At 33.8% G+C, this 16,504-nt stretch overlaps 1 protein-coding gene across 5 annotated transcripts in view; it reads left to right on the forward strand.

Annotated features, from left to right (window-relative positions):
- Nucleotides 1-1,831: 1,831 nt before the first annotated feature.
- The window catches only part of Adi1 (acireductone dioxygenase 1), a 322,358-nt gene continuing 307,685 nt past the window's right edge, over nt 1,832-16,504 (forward strand). The window contains exon 1 of one of the 5 annotated variants that reach the window (XM_067757444.1): nt 1,832-2,193. In XM_067757444.1, coding sequence (XP_067613545.1) covers nt 2,071-2,193 — 123 coding nt within the window. In that variant the 5' untranslated portion in view covers nt 1,832-2,070. The remainder of the gene's footprint in view (nt 2,194-16,504) is intronic. The other 4 variants (XM_067757440.1, XM_067757442.1, XM_067757441.1 and 1 more) reach the window with 4 other exon arrangements.

Raw genomic sequence — 16,504 nt, forward strand, 5'->3', positions numbered from 1 at the left:
CATTTGTTAAACGGTGGTCAAAAGAATTTAACGACCCTTACATAACTAAAGCACTTTAACTAATGTTAGGCCAATATTAGAATACGGCTCGATAATTTGGAATCCGCGTTATCAAGTCCATGCAGACAGTCTCGAATCAATACAAAAACAATTTTTACTATTTGCCTTAAGAAATTTCCAATGGGACTCTTTAACTAATCTTCCACCTTATACTAATCGATTAAAGCTTATCAATCTTCCAACTCTTGCTAGTCGAAGGGAAATGCTTGGTGTGATATTTATGACAAAACTTTTAAATGGATCAATTTCGAGCCCATTCCTTCTGAATGAAGTGAACTTTTGCGTTCCCTCTCGGACATCGAGACACTTCAAACCTCTTCTGCTGAAACAATGTAGAACGAATTTCGAACAAAATGAACCTTTTCGGCGTTTATGCCAAGATTATAACTCTCACTCAAACACATTTGATAGCTCGGACTCCCTTTTTTCTATAAAAAAGATTGTTCTCACCTCTCTAAATTAATGTATAATACGTTTGCTTCTGTTCTCTTTAAGTATTACGCTTGGCTGATGAAATTTCTTCTGTAGCTGAGCAGTCTCAGATCGTGACGCTTGACATACCGCTGCCCATCAAAGACTCGGCAAAATAAAAAAAAAGTTATTATATATATATATAAATCGATCGCGTGAACAGGATTAGCCTGGTTTCATTGGGCCACTTGAGGGCAGCGCGCTGCCACAACGTCCATTAAAAAAAAAAAAAAAAAAAAAAAATAAAAAAGTTGTATTGTCCCTCTTCATTTACTTTCATTTTAAATTAAATTCACTCCGATAATTCTTTCCGATACAATTCCTCTTTAGTACTTTGGCATATGATCCTCTGTGGGTGCTCCATGGAGTACAACAGTAAAAGTACTTTGGAAAGTACTCTCACGTATGTACTCTATGCATACTCACAAACAAAGCGAGAGTGGGTCACCTACTCCTCTCCTAGGACATCGTAATGTTAATTGGAGCACATTTTTTGTATGAATACAGATTAGTTTTGGAACACTCGTATACTCCCAAAGGGGTATTCCTTACAATATTTATGGAGTAGTCGCGTTTTTTGAAGGGTATTAGTATTAGAATTTCATGCTGCAGGAAAATCGCAAATAACTATAATCGCTATTGGCGATATTCTGCCCGAGATGATTGTCATTCAAAAGAATCGAATGAAGGAAAATCGCCAAACACTGATATATTTGGATTGCAATAGCTATACCCTTCAAAAAACGCGAGTACTCCATAAATATTGTAAGGAGTTCTCCTTTGGGAGTATAGGAGTATCCAAAACTAATCTGTATTCATACCAAAAATGTGCTCCAATTAACATTGCGATATCCTAGGAGAGGAGTAGGTGATCCCACTCTAGCTTTGTTTGTGAGTATTCCATAGGGTACATACGTGAGAGTACTTTCCAAAGTACTTTCACTGTAGTACTCCATGGAGCACCCACAGAGGTTCATATGTCAAAGTACTAAAGAGGAATTGTGTCGGAAAGAATTATCGGAGTGAATGTAATTTAAAATGGAGGTAAATAAAGAGGGGCAATACAACTTTTATATTTTTTACTACGAATATTCTTATGTTATTTAGCATTTGCGTGAATAGAGAAACTAATATTTCTCTATACTATAGTATGTATACATAAAACCAGTGCGCATTTTATCAGAGTTGACATAGTAAAATTTTATGATCAGTTATTTGTATGCAATATTTTACTTTTGGCAACTCTGTTCGATCGTCATCGTGTTGTGATCCCGGTCGTTCAAAAACAAGCAATGATCGGCTGATGGTGGTCCGCAAACGCATTGCAAAGGGTATTTATTGTTAGAGTTCTCCAACATGAAGTAAATGGAACACGTAATCCAACAATTTTTGCAGTGTAGCTATTAGCGATTTGTCAATAGCGGCGATGCAATCACAAAAGCGAAATATCGTTCCATCACTAGAGCAAACGATTAATTATCGATACCTTGGTGATAAGTAATAAATAATTTCAGTAAGAAAGTTGTGTAGTTTTGCAGAATGGTTAAAGTGTGGTACATGGACAAAGAAGACAACGACCAGCGTTTAGAACATCATATAAAACCACCACATTATATCTCCTTGGAAGAGCTTTACAAAAAAACAGGGGTCGAGTATTTTTTTGTAAGTATATGTAGTTTCGAAAACATCCCATTTTGCATATCCTGCTGCTATAGGCTGCGTTTCGGCATGATATTCCTGCAAAAAACGCGAGTACCCCATAAATAATGTAAGGAACAGTCATTAAGGAGGTATAGAAGTGCTCCAAAACTGTCTAACCCATACAAAAAACGTCTGGGATTAAAGAGCTGGTAAGCGCAATACAAAGCTTGGTAACGTTTATAGGGTAATAATCTAGAGCAGTGGTCGTCTGCCAATACGCGTCCTGTTTATGTCAGTCAGGAGACATTTGTAGTTGAAGCTGGGGTAGTAGTGGAGTTTATGGTACCCACCGAAATTTGGGCCAGAGTGAGGTATCCAAAGACGAGTTATTAACGTCTAGATTAAGGGTAGTAGTGCAGTTTATAGTACCCACCGAAATTTGGGTCACAATTTTCGAGTGAGGTATCAAAAGACGCGTATTCACGCCTAGAGATTAAGAATCCGAAAGCGGAAGTTAACTTTTTTACCCGTTAGAAGTTATCGGCGAAAAACTGTTCCATTGGGTACGTTTTGTTCCGGCACAATTACGTTACTGGGGGCACATGAATCAACCGAATTCCCTTATTTGGTATATTAATGTAATTTCATATACACGAATTAATGAAAAAATATCTTTGAATTTAACTTATTTTCTTATTCTTATTAAGGAAAACCAAGTATCAAAAAACTCGCCTATTTCTTTGTTGCAGTTAAACACATGAACAGACGAATGGAGGTGAATCGCTTCCCAAGGCCGTCGGTTCTATGTACCGGAGCGACTCGGGATTTTTCTCGACCAAGGGCTGCCATTTCAGTGTAACCCCATTTAATTTGCTGCGTCCTGTCACAAATTGCCATCCTCCCAGCTGCTCTTTGCAGCTCCATATTCTCTTGCTCCGGGAAGGTATCGAATCCAATCCGGTTCCATCTCCTGACCCCGGTCCTGAGAAATGGTTTTGCTGCATCTGCCGGAAAAGAATCTTTTTAGGACGGTCATACCCTGTTCAGTGTGTCTCGTGAAAGGGATGGTTGCATCGGACAGGTTGTTCTGGGCTTGATCCCAAAACCCGACGTCCACGTAACTTTTATAAAGCTTTTGTGGCTCCTTGTTGTTCACGTCCAAGGGTGTCCCGTAGTCTACGCCTCAGCTAGAAATCATCAACATCTGCATCCCTCCTGCCACCTGTTGCCCTAGTGGATACCGCCCTAATATTAGCGCCTTACTCACTGGCAACAATCTCATTATCTTAGGCGACTTTAATGCCCATCACGATCTATTGCATTCAAACTTGCGGGCGGACAGTAGCGGTGAGATGTTGGCGGATCAAATAGAAGAAACGACGTTCCGCAAAATAAACGGAGATGCCCCCACACTTATGGTTGGGAACTGTCACAGTTCGCCGGATATCTCATCGTGAGCGCAGAACTCGTAAACTGCGTCAACTGGCAGCCGATGGTAACATTGGCATCCGACCACCTGCCTATACTTATTTCGTTCGAGCGTACCGCCGACTTCATCGTTACAGAAAAACGCACTTTCATAAACTCTAAAAAAGGAAAGTGGGAGGAATACAAATCTTTTACAGACAACCTCTTTGCTGTCCTCCCTATCCCGACTGATGCCCGCCAAGGGGAGCTTGCTTTCCGCAAGGTCATTGATTCCGCCTCGGCACGTTTCATTCCCGCCGGGAGGATTCCCGAAATTCGGCCCCACTTCCCAGCGAAGGCCGCAAATTTAGCGAGAGAACGTGACCTTTTAAGACAGCTTGACCCACGCGACCTCCAAATAAGGGATATAAACCAACGCATCAGATTGCTTCTGGATGAACACAAGCGGCGAAATGGAAGGAGCACCCAAGAGGTTGTAACCTCTCTGCCGGTGTGGGTAAACTTTGGTCCACCGTAAAGTCCCTATCGAATCCGTCTAAGCACAATGACAAAGTTTCCATCGCCTTCGGCGATAAAGTGCTGTCGGATTCGAAAAAGTGCGCGAGCGCTTTCTGCCGTTAATATGTAATGCATTCTACGGTCGACAAAGATAGACGGAGGGCCAACAGACACGCACATAAACATAAATTTAGCGCGTCACCAATTACCATCACCGCCAGAGCGGTTGAAGATGCCATTCGTCACGCTAAACCATCCAAAGCAGTGGGCCCAGACGGCATAGCCATTCCGATGCTTAAAAGCCTAGGGAAAGAGGGTTTCAAATACTTAGCACATGTCTTCAACCTGTCTCTGTCCACCTTTGTCATACCCGAAAAATGGAAAATGGCCAAGGTGGTCCCGCTACTAAAGCCTGGGAAACCAGCTAACATAGGAGAGTCGTATCGTCCGATATCTCTCCTATCGCCAGTAGCAAAGACGCTTGAAGCCATTTGGTCCCCTACTTCCAAGCAAATTTGCAGCTAGCCTCTCATCAGCATGGCTTCAGAAAACTCCATAGCACCACCACTGCGCTAAATGCCATCAGCACCCAGATAAATTGCGGTTTAAATCAAAACCCCCACCATAGAACAGTACTCGTAGCGCTAGATCTATCAAAAGCTTTTGATATGATCAACCATGGCACGTCACTGCAAGACCTGGAAGGGTCTACCCTTCCCCCATATCTTAAAAGGTGGACCGCAAATTATCTGGGTGGTCGGCAGGCATCGGTGCAATTTAGAAACGAAACATCAAAACCAAGAAGAATTAAACAAGGGGTGCCACAGGGTGGTGTCCTGTTCCCTCTTTTGTTTAATTTCTACATATCTAAGCTACCTTCACCACCAGAAGGAGTCACTATCGTTTCATACGCCGATGACTGCACAATAATGGCCACAGGCCCAGGCCCACAGATCGATGAGCTCTGCAACAGAATATACGGCTACCTCCCTGATCTCTCCAGTTTTTTCGCCTCGCGAAACCTGGCATTATCTCCGACGCGTTTCGACACATTTTCGTGTCTTCCTCAGGGAATCTATTTATTAAATACGAAAAACATATATATTACAAATACAATAATTGGTAATAATGTTCTATATTAAATCACTTACATTGTTTAAACCAGTGGTTTTTGTCACATTTCTTTAAAAATATAAGTACACATATTAATAACAAACAAATAAGAACAATAATTAAAAATCACACCGACATTTGCTACATTAAAATACCGTCTATTAACATTAAAAACAATATTGCACTTGTCACCTCCAGACATTCTTTGTTATTGACGTCGCATAGGCACAATTAATATTATCAACGTCCTCTTTAAAGTTAATCGTTGCTGGTAGTTTTTGTTGTATGCGCAGTCCCTCTAGTGTCATTCTTCTACTCGTTCTGTTTTCCACATCCAGTATTGTTGCGTTGTCGAAATCAGCTGTGTGTTTCTTTTCCGTAAGGTGTTGGGCCAGTGCTGTGTTGCTTTTGTTGTTTTTTGCATCTAGTTTATGTTCCTTTATTCTCGTTCCTAGTGATCTTTTTGTTGTGCCGATATAAACTTTGTTACATTTCTCTCCTTCGTTACCATGACATCGAATTTCGTAAACTACGTTATGTAGTTGTTCCTTTTCAATTTTGTCCTTTATCCCCAACCATTGCAGACATTGTCCTTGACAAAATTATTGACGACAGCATCGCTGAGCTAAAATCTTCCGACATATATATCAAATACATAACGAAATATGTAGGTGATATATTCGCCGTAGTTAAGGTCAAAGACGTAGACGAAATTCTAAGAACATTCAATAGACAACACACAAAGATACAATTTACAGTAGAAAAAGAAATGGGCAGCAAACTGGCATTCCTGGATATAGAAATATACAAATCCAATAACAAACTAACAACTAACTGGTACACAAAATTCATAGCATCATCAAGACTAATTAACTATCATTCCAACCACCCATGGACGCAAAAGAAGAACACCATTATCAATTTTATATCGAAAATTTACACCTTGAGCGACCAGGAGTTCATAAATCACAACAGAGAGAAAGTGATAAACATATTACGCAAAACTTGTTATCCAGTCAATGCAATAGAAAATTTAATACAAACAGCAATAAACAAAAACAAACACAAGAATCTGAACACAGCAAATAGCGAAAATACCAAAAAAACATACATTAGCGTTACATACATACCACACCTAACAGACAACAAAACATTACACAAAATCATACCAAGCAGTAACACAAGCTATGCACACAAACCAAGTCATACATTAAAAAGCATATATACAAAAACAAATGACAAAATTGAAAAGGAACAACTACATAACGTAGTTTACGAAATTCGATGTCATGGTAACGAAGGAGAGAAATGTAACAAAGTTTATATCGGCACAACAAAAAGATCACTAGGAACGAGAATAAAGGAACATAAACTAGATGCAAAAAACAACAAAAGCAACACAGCACTGGGCCAACACCTTACGGAAAAGAAACACACAGCTGATTTCGACAACGCAACAATACTAGATGTGGAAAACAGAACGCGTAGAAGGATGACACTAGAGGGACTGCGCATACAACAAAAACTACTAACAACGATTAACTTTAAAGAGGACGTTGATAATATTAATTGTGCCTATGCGACGTCAATAACAAAGAATGTCTGGAGGTGACAAGTGCAATATTGTTTTTAACGTTAATAGACGGTATTTTAATGTAGCAAATGTCGGTGTGATTTTTAATTATTGTTCTTATTTGTTTGTTATTAATATGTGTACTTATATTTTTAAAGAAATGTGACAAAAACCACTGGTTTAAACAATGTAAGTGATTTAATATAGAACATTATTACCAATTATTGTATTTGTAATATATACGTTTTTCGTATTTAATAAATAGATTCCCTGAGGAAGACACGAAAATGTGTCGAAACGCGTCGGAAATAAAAAAATAAACTTGTTTTATTTAATTAAATCGGCCTAAAAGCTCCAAATTCATATAAAATGGCTAAGCAAATATTTGGCCCAACTCAATCATATATTAAATATTAATTAATGTAAAATGAAATTTTTTTTGTGGAGTGTAGTGTATTTTTGTTTCGTGTATTAGTCATTATTGTATGTGCGGGTTTAAGTAAATCTATGGAAACAGTTTTAATAGTATTACCATGTTGAATTTTGAATGTTTTATTTTGTCTGGAAATAACTTTAAATGGTCCCTCGTAAGGTGGTTGTAAATTAGACTTATGAATAACTTTAAGAAAGACGGATTCACAAGTATCTAAATTTTTGGGAATAAAATCATTTTCTTTGATATGATGAGTTATTTTTGATCGAACTACTGAGAAATGTTTTCTAAGTTTAGTAAGAGTTTCATTTGTGTTATCAATTTCATTATTATAATTAGAAACAACTAATTCACCAGGTAGTCTAATTGTTTGTCCATATACAAGTTCAGCGGAAGAGCATTTCAAATCTTCTTTAATAGAAGTTCGTAAACCTAAAAGTATCCAAGGTAAAATCTCTGACCAATGTGTGGAGTCGTCCGAAGCTGTAATTGCCGTTTTTAAAGTTCTATGAAATCTTTCAATCATTTCATTTGACTGTGGGTGATATGGAGAAGTGTGAATTTTATGAGCACCTAATAAAACAGTTAATTCAGTGAATAATTTAGATGTAAATTGTGAACCTTGATCTACTGTAATTTTGAGTGGAATACCGAAACGAGGAACATAATTTTGAACAAATGTAGTTGATACTGTTTTTGCTGAAATATCTTTTAATGGATATGCTTCTGGCCAACGTGTATGTCTATCGATAATAGTCAATATATACCGATTTTCTTTGGATATAGGTAGTGGACCAACTAGATCCATATGTATATGTTCAAATCGTCCTGAAGGAATATCAATTTTTTGAATAGGACTTTTCGTATATTTAGAAATTTTACATTTTTGACAGTTAATACAACTAATTGCCCAATTACTAATTTCCTAACGCATTTCTGGCCAAAAATATTTAGATTGAATGAGACGTCTAGTTGTTCGAACACTTGGGTGAGATAAACAATGAATTTTCTCAAATATAATTTTTCTCATTGAATTAGGAACATATGGTCTTAAAGGTTTTTGAGTAATGTCACACCAAATATTGAGATTTAGAAGAGGAATATTAATTTCTTTTAAACTATTTTTGGAACTAAGATCTGAAATTAATTTTTTAAGAATTTCATCTTATTGTTGTTCATCGTATAATGTTTGAAAATTAATATCTTTTGTTAAAATTGTATTAATATTTGGAATCCGCGAGAGAGTATCAGCTACTGTATTATTTTTGCCAGAAATTTATTGAATGTCATTGGTGAATTGTGCAATGTATTCAAGATGACGAGTTTGACGAGGTGATCTGTCTGTTTTTGAATTTAAAACATGTGTTAAAGGTTTATGATCAGTGTATATAGTAAATGTTCTTCCTTCAAGAAAATGTCTAAAGTGTTTAATAGAGTTGTATATTGCTAGAAGTTCTCTATCAAAAGTAGAGTAATTTATTTCAGTTTGACTTAATTTTCTTGAAAAATATGCAAGTGGTTCTAATGAGTTGTTACTTATTTGTTGTAGAACTGCTCCAATTGCAACATTGGTGCATCTACAGCAAGTGATAGTTGACCATTTTTATCAAAGTGAGTGAGTAGTGTTTTTTGTGTAAAAAGTTTCTTAACATTTTCAAAAGCTGAAGTAGTTTTTTCTGTCGAATTTAATTTTTTAAGTTTATTTTTGATAGCAAAATTTAACATTTCATGTAGTGGACTAAGTTATTTTGCCACATTTTAATATAGCTATGGTAATAATTCACCATACCTAAACATTTTTGTAATTTATTAATTGAGAGAGGTTTTTCAAAATTAGAAATTATTTCAACTCGTTCAAAAGAAGGCCTGATCCTTTCACTAGAAATTTCATAACTTAGAAAGTCCAATTTTTCAACTCCGAAAATACATTTTGTAGGTTTAATATTTAAATTATATTTCTCAAGTCTTTTAAAAACTGTTTTTAAATGTTCTATATGTTCTTCCTCATTGTTACTAGCTACTAATATGTCGTCAATATAGACAAAAACAAAATCTAAACCTGAAAATACTTCGTTTATGAAACGTTGAAATGTTTGAGCACTGTTTCGTAATCCAAATGGCATTCGTACGAATTCAAACATTCCGAATGGAGTTGTTATAGCTGTTTTGTGAATATTTTCTTCTGCCATTGGTATTGGTGATATGCACGAATGAGGTCAATTTTTGAAAATATCTTTTTATTTTTAAAATCTATGTTAAGGTCATGAATATGAGGTAAGGGATACCTATCCGGCATTGTTATAAAATTAAGTCATCTGTAATCTCCACAAGGTCTCCAATCATTTGGATCTTTCTTAGGGACTAGATGGAGTGGAGAAGCGATGTGAGAGTTAGAAGGTCTACATATACCACTTTTGACTAAAAATTCAAATTCAGTTTTTGCTATTTTTAATTTTATAGGATCTAGACGACGAGGTTTAGAAAAAGGAGATACTCCTTTTATTTCTATTCGGTGAACCGTTTTATGTTGTACTTTTTCAGTATAATTAGGTTCACACGTAATAAGAGGAAATTCATTTAAAATATTTGTAAATTTATTTTCTGAAATAGGAATCTTAAGAGGAAATATGTCGCAAAAACCAGAAGATCCAGAAACTTTTAATTTTGTTTTCAAATCTGTAATTTCTTTATTTTTAATATCTACCAAAATACCAAATTTTTCTAAAAAATTTGCACCAATAATGGGAGTAGAAATATCTGCAAGAATGAAAGGGAATTCAAAATCTCTTCTAACACCTAAATCAATTTTTAAAAGCTTTGTTCCAAAAGTTTCTATGCTAGATCCATTAGCTGCCGAAAGTTTAAGGTCAGAAAAACGTTTATAAGTTTTAAATTTTGAAGAAGGGATAACTGAAACTATAGCACCTGTATCAATTAAAAAATTTAATTTATTGAATTTATCAAATATGAATAGACGGTGGGACGATTGATTATTAACTCCATTATTACCCACAGTCATAACGGATTTGTTTAGTTTAAAGAATTTGATTTTGAATTTAGATTATTTTTATTTACATTAAAATTACAGGGTTTAATACATTTGTAAGCATTATGTTTAAATTTTCGATGATACCAACATATATTATTATCATTATTAAAACTTCTAGATCTAGAAAAATTTCTGAAGTTAGATTGATTTCTTTCTCTAGATCTAGATCGAATTTTTAATTCATTGATGTCGGTAGTAATTTGATTTAAATTTTGAAAATTTGTAGTAAAGTCAGTTAAATTTTTTACACATTGTGTAAGAACATTATTTTCAATACTAGCTATTGAAGAAATTTTAGAAGAATGTGGTTTATTAATTAAATTAAAAAGTTTATCTGCAAGTGAAATTATATCAGTAATATTTTGAATATTACTTGAAGTTAAATGTATTTGAATATCTTGTGGTAATTTTCTGATCCATAATTTAAAAAGTAATTCCTGACTAAAAATAGATGATGAACTTGTTAGTGACTTCATATATCTAAAAAGTTCAGATGGAGATCGATCTCCCAATTCAGTATTTGAAAATATCTTTTCAACTCTTTTTTCCTCACTTAGAGAAAATCTTTCAGAAAGAATTTTTTTAATTGAATTATATTTATTAATAGAGGGAGGGGGATTGATAACATCAAAAATTTTGGATATTGTTTCTTGTTGAAGTGAAATAAGAACATTTGGAAATTTAATATTATCATCAATAATCTTATTTATTTCAAACTGTCTTTCAATAAGTAAAAACCATGTTTCAGGACAATCTGACCAAAATTGAGGTAATTTAAGGGATTTATTTGAATGGAATCTAAAGTTATCTCCTTGTGTAGAATTGTCTGAATGTGTGTCTGGAGTAGTATTAATGTTTGTATTTTGTGTTTGATTTAGAGACATTGTGTTATTGGTGTTATTATTTAAATTCTCTGAAGATGTAAAGAAACGAGTTTGTATTGGTGAACGTAAAACCATAAAAATTAAAAAATGTAATTGTTCCCTGGAAAGGAAGTTAACAAGAGAAAAACTCATACTTAAACGCGAAGTAAAGTTAAAAACAAAAAAAAAAAATAAAATAAAATGTATAATAAATTAAAATAATATATATATATATATATATTTAACCCATTTACGCCCAAACAAAGACCGTTAGTATTTTTTATATTTATTTGCAGTTTTGTCATCTTACAAATCACATTAATTAAGTTTAGTATTACAAATTTACGAAAAAGTGATAAAAGTTGACTTTTGAGGGTGTACTTTATTTAGTACAGCAGGCACTTATGAGTGATATATTTTAAAACATTCTTTGTCAATGTATAACGTTTTTTGGCATCCTGTACATTGTCATTTTATTCGCGTATGACACAAAACATATCGTAGCTGTTTGGGAAGCTTTCCAGGGTTATTTCCGTTGTTCCTGTTTGGACCTGCTACGATACAGCCGGATGGATGAGCTTTGTTGACGTTACGGTTCTTAAGGTAGCTCCGAGCAATGTGCCTTCTGAAAGCCAATTGGTCGAACCTATTTTCGCCAGATAAAGTATGTAGACGCCAAGTGTTAGATATGCTCATATCAAACATGTATGTGAAGATAACCCACCACCATTTTTACCACGAATACCAATGCGATTTTCACGCATTGTTCCAGTTGATTTATATCCAGTTTCTTTCAAGTCTCGCAGTAAATCACAATTAGTAAACAAATTGTCAAAATAAATTGTATGTTCCTTAGGTATCCAAGGCACTTTTAGTAACAACGATTTGACAACTCTATGACCTTTTGAGGTGACAGATGTTTTTCCGCAATATACATCAAAAACATAGGAGTAACCATCAGAACTGGCTGCTACCCACTTTTTGTAACCGAACTTACCTCGAATGAATTGCTTAGAGGGATGGTGGCCATAATATTTTATCATTGATTCGTCGATCGAAATGTCCTCATGAAATATCCCGTTCTGACAAAACTTTTCAATCAATAGGTCACGCAGGGGTCTAATTTTGAACATCTTATCATTGGAAGTAGATGAAAAGCTATTATCAACTAAGTGAAAGTTTCTCTTGATTTCTAAAAATCGTTTTCGTGACATACCGTTCGACACAATAGAATCTTCAAGATCTTCGTCATAACTCCAATATTGGCGCTCACGTGGTAGTCTATGATAGCCAGATAGTATTAGGATATCCAAAAATCTCCGTAGGTCATCATCGTCCAGTACGAAGTCATGCCTATTATTTTAGGCAGCATACAGGTTAGTGTTCTGCTTGATCAAATGGAGTACCTCCTCATCAAATATTTTTTTCAAAAATCTCTTCCGACGAAATGTTAGGTAGCTGTTCAATAACTTCGACTTTTCGCGATGAGCAATCATTATTCATAAACTGAGAGGAGTAAGACGGCGTGCATTTTTCCATTTTGGCCGTGAGTCAGACGGATTTAAACGTCTTCTTTTGCTACACAAGGGTTCGTCATCACTATCGTTCCATTCAGAATCGTCATCGAAATTCGCATTACGGTACATGAACATACATATCACATGTGCCCATTGTACTAAAAAAGCGACAGTTGACAAATGATTTCCTAAATCCTGCAAATCACAAACATCTACACGCACGGCACTAAATAAGATTAGCTTTGTCTTTTTACACTTTAAAATTATGAATATTGGTAATATATAATGGTAATTCCAATATTTTAATGAAAAATTGCTAATTTTTCTTCTGACTAACTCCGTTGTGAAAACTGCATGTGCAAATGTCAAAATCTGGAGTCATCGGTTATACCAATTTATCTGTTATCTTAGGCAAAACGAAGATAATATTAGAAAGTGGCTGCACATCTAAATAGTTTTGTTATAAAAGTCGTAGCAAAGTTTTAGGCATGGCTTGTATTGGTGTCGTTTATATAGTACAGAGAGCGCAAATGGGTTAATATTATTTAATTTTGATTAAAAATTTTTATTCATATAAAAATATATATTTATATTCGTACTTACATACAATGATATTTATAAATTATTTATATTTAAATTGTTGATGTGGCAATGGCTTTATAAAAGATGTCTAATAGATTAACAGTTAAAAGAAGTATTAAGTGTTGTTGAAGTATCTTCAATGATGTTGCAATGACTTTCATTTAAAAAAAGGTAACTTTGTTATATTAAAAAAATTGAAAAATCACAAGTAAGAAATGTATGAAATACTTAAATGTAGAGTTATCTACTTTATTTAAATATACTTTATTTTTGTATTTTATTTTTTGAATTACTTTATTTTTGAATATGATTTCAAACATTATAGAATATTTATAATAAACTATTAACTATAAATATTTTATTGAATTATTTGAAATATTAATATGTTTAACAAAATAATATATTTAACAAAATTTTCTTATTTTGATAACTTCCAAAATTTTCATTTAAAAAAGGTAACTTAATTATTTTAAAAAAATTGAAAAATCACAAGTAAGAAACAAGTAAAAGTATTAATATAAATAAAATAAACAACTTAATATAGACCCTACATTTACTCCGGATCACCATTTATAGAGTATTTAAAATAAACTATTAATTCTATAAATATTTTTATTAAATTAAAAAAAAAATAAATAAATGTAAGGCGCGATAACCTCCGAAGAGATTTTAGGCCGAGCTTCTCTTCCAATTTGCGTCGTGCTCCTTTTTAATTTTTCCTACAAATTGGCGGGACGGGACCTACTTGTTTTATGCCGACTGCGAACGGCATCTGCGAGGCAGATGAGTTTTCACTGAAAGCTTTTCATGGCAGAAATACACTCGGAGTGCTTGCCAAACACTGCCGAGGGGCGACTCCGCGTAGAAAATTTTCTTCTAATTGAAAAACCTTATTTCTAAAATTTTGATGTTGCTTTGTCCGGGGTGTGAACCCAGGGCATTCGGTGTGGTAGGCGGAGCACGCTACCACACACCACGGTGGCCGCCATTTTTTATTTATTAAATTATTTGAAATATTAATAGGTATAACAAATTTTTATATTCTCACAAAATTTTCTTATTTTGATAAATTCCAAAATTTTCATTTAAAAAAGGTAACTTAATTATTTAAAAAAAATTGAAAAAGCACAAGTAAGAAACAAGTAAAAGTATTAATATAAATAAAATAAACAACTTAATTTAGACCCTACAGGCACTACGCTACCGACTGTCCTACACCCCAAAATCTTGGGTGTGACGTTTGATCAGGATCCACATTTTGGTGAGCACGCAGCCGCAATTGTTCCGAAAATCCAGAGCCGTAATAAAATACTCAAATCCCTTGTTGGCAGTGTAGACTTATCTACTTATAACAAATATTTTTTTTATTTATTTAAATTTATTCTTATTATATTAGTTATTTTTTATTATCAAAAAATGAAAATATTTAAGTCATGAAAAATATTCCTTTAAAAATAAAGTTTAAATAAATTATTGAAAATTATATAGAAAATTATTATTTTCTATATCTGGCGATCCTACCAACGATCCTTCTGACCTTCTGACCTATTCTCGATTTACGCGATAACAAAATTACGAAAATCCCGGATGAAATTTCGCTGCTTTGTGCATATAGATAACAATTATTTAAAGAGTGCATAATTTTGAAAGTGATAGCTAAATGTAAAAAGAAAAGTCGAATTTTCATTTCAACAAATCGAACGATCTACAAGCAATATAAATATTACACCATCATTGAAGATTAGCCCACACATTTCTACTTACATACAGATGTCCTTGCATAGATTTAACTCAAATTTAACAAAATGTTTTCACTAATACGTAAAATACTACAAGTGCATTGCAATGTAGATGTGATAGCGGCATCAGCACAAAGAATCCAAATTGTTAAAAAATGTACTAATCAATCTTACCAGCATTTGGCCATTAAGCAAAATTGTGAAGAAATAGGAACACGAGAACAAAAAAAATAAAAAAAAAATAAAATAATAATAATAATAATAATAAAAAAATAAATAAATAAAAAAAATAACTTCAAATTTTTAAAATCAAACTAATTACTACAATCAATTTAAAAAAATCTCAAAAGATTTCTTAAAATAATTGTTATTGACATATATCAATTCTTTCATATTGAAATTAAAATCATATGACAATTTCATATCACCATCAAAGGAATTAAGGAATCAACTATTCATTTCTTATCAACAACTTGAACATACATTATGCAGAGTACAATTATATATTGAACATACATTCTGCATAATACAAGTTTTTAGTTTTTGAGTAATTGTGCACACAAAGTTGCCATCTACTATAAATAATTCAACCTCATTCTAGGTTCTTGAAAAACATAATTATAATTGACAATATTTAACAAACAGCTAATAAGTTTTTTTTACCTCAACAACAGCAATAACACAACCAAATAATATACATAAAATATTAATACAATAACTAAACATAACAACAACTAAAATAAGCTATCAAGTACATCGAATCATCAAAAGATTGAGTACTTACATCAATACCAACATAAACTTTTTACTCAATCAACAAAAATTATTAACATTTAAAAAAAATTTCGTTTCACTGGAGGGGGAGTATATGTAGAGTTATCTACTTATAACAAATATACTTGTTATATTTTAAATTTATTCTTATTATATTAGTTTTTTTTTATTATCAAAAAATGAAAATATTTAAGTCATCAAAAATATTCTTTTAAAAATAAAGTTTAAATAAATTATTGAAAATTATATAGAAAATTATTATTTTCTATAGGCAGTACCTGGGGAAAAGATAAAGAAACGCTCATTACTACATACAAAGCAATTGGCCAGCCGTTTACGTGCTACGCGTCACCCATATGGTCGCTAAGCCTAAAAATTACCCACTGGAAGAAGCTACAGGCCTGCCAAAATACTGCTCTCAGAATCGCCACGGGCTGCCTTCTTATGTCCCCAGAACACCATCTACATAATGAGGCGAGAATACTCCCCATCAGGGAGAGAAATGAGATACTAACCAAACAGTTCCTGTTGAATACCCAGAAACCTGGGCATCCAAACAGACATCTGATTGATGAGCCAACACCGCCTAGGGGCTTAAGGAGTCATCTCCGTAAGCATTTTGAGAAAATACGGCACCTGAGAACCCAGCCGAATGAAGCAAAAAAACACAAGCAGGTCCTTGGTGAACTCCACAAACAGGCGTCGGACCTTTATGTCAGGAATTGCCCGGTGAATCCAGTACTCAAAGTAAAGTACCCAAAAC

This window comes from Eurosta solidaginis, chromosome 5 (genome assembly GCF_040869045.1).
Source record: "Eurosta solidaginis isolate ZX-2024a chromosome 5, ASM4086904v1, whole genome shotgun sequence".
Taxonomy (NCBI): domain Eukaryota; kingdom Metazoa; phylum Arthropoda; class Insecta; order Diptera; family Tephritidae; genus Eurosta; species Eurosta solidaginis.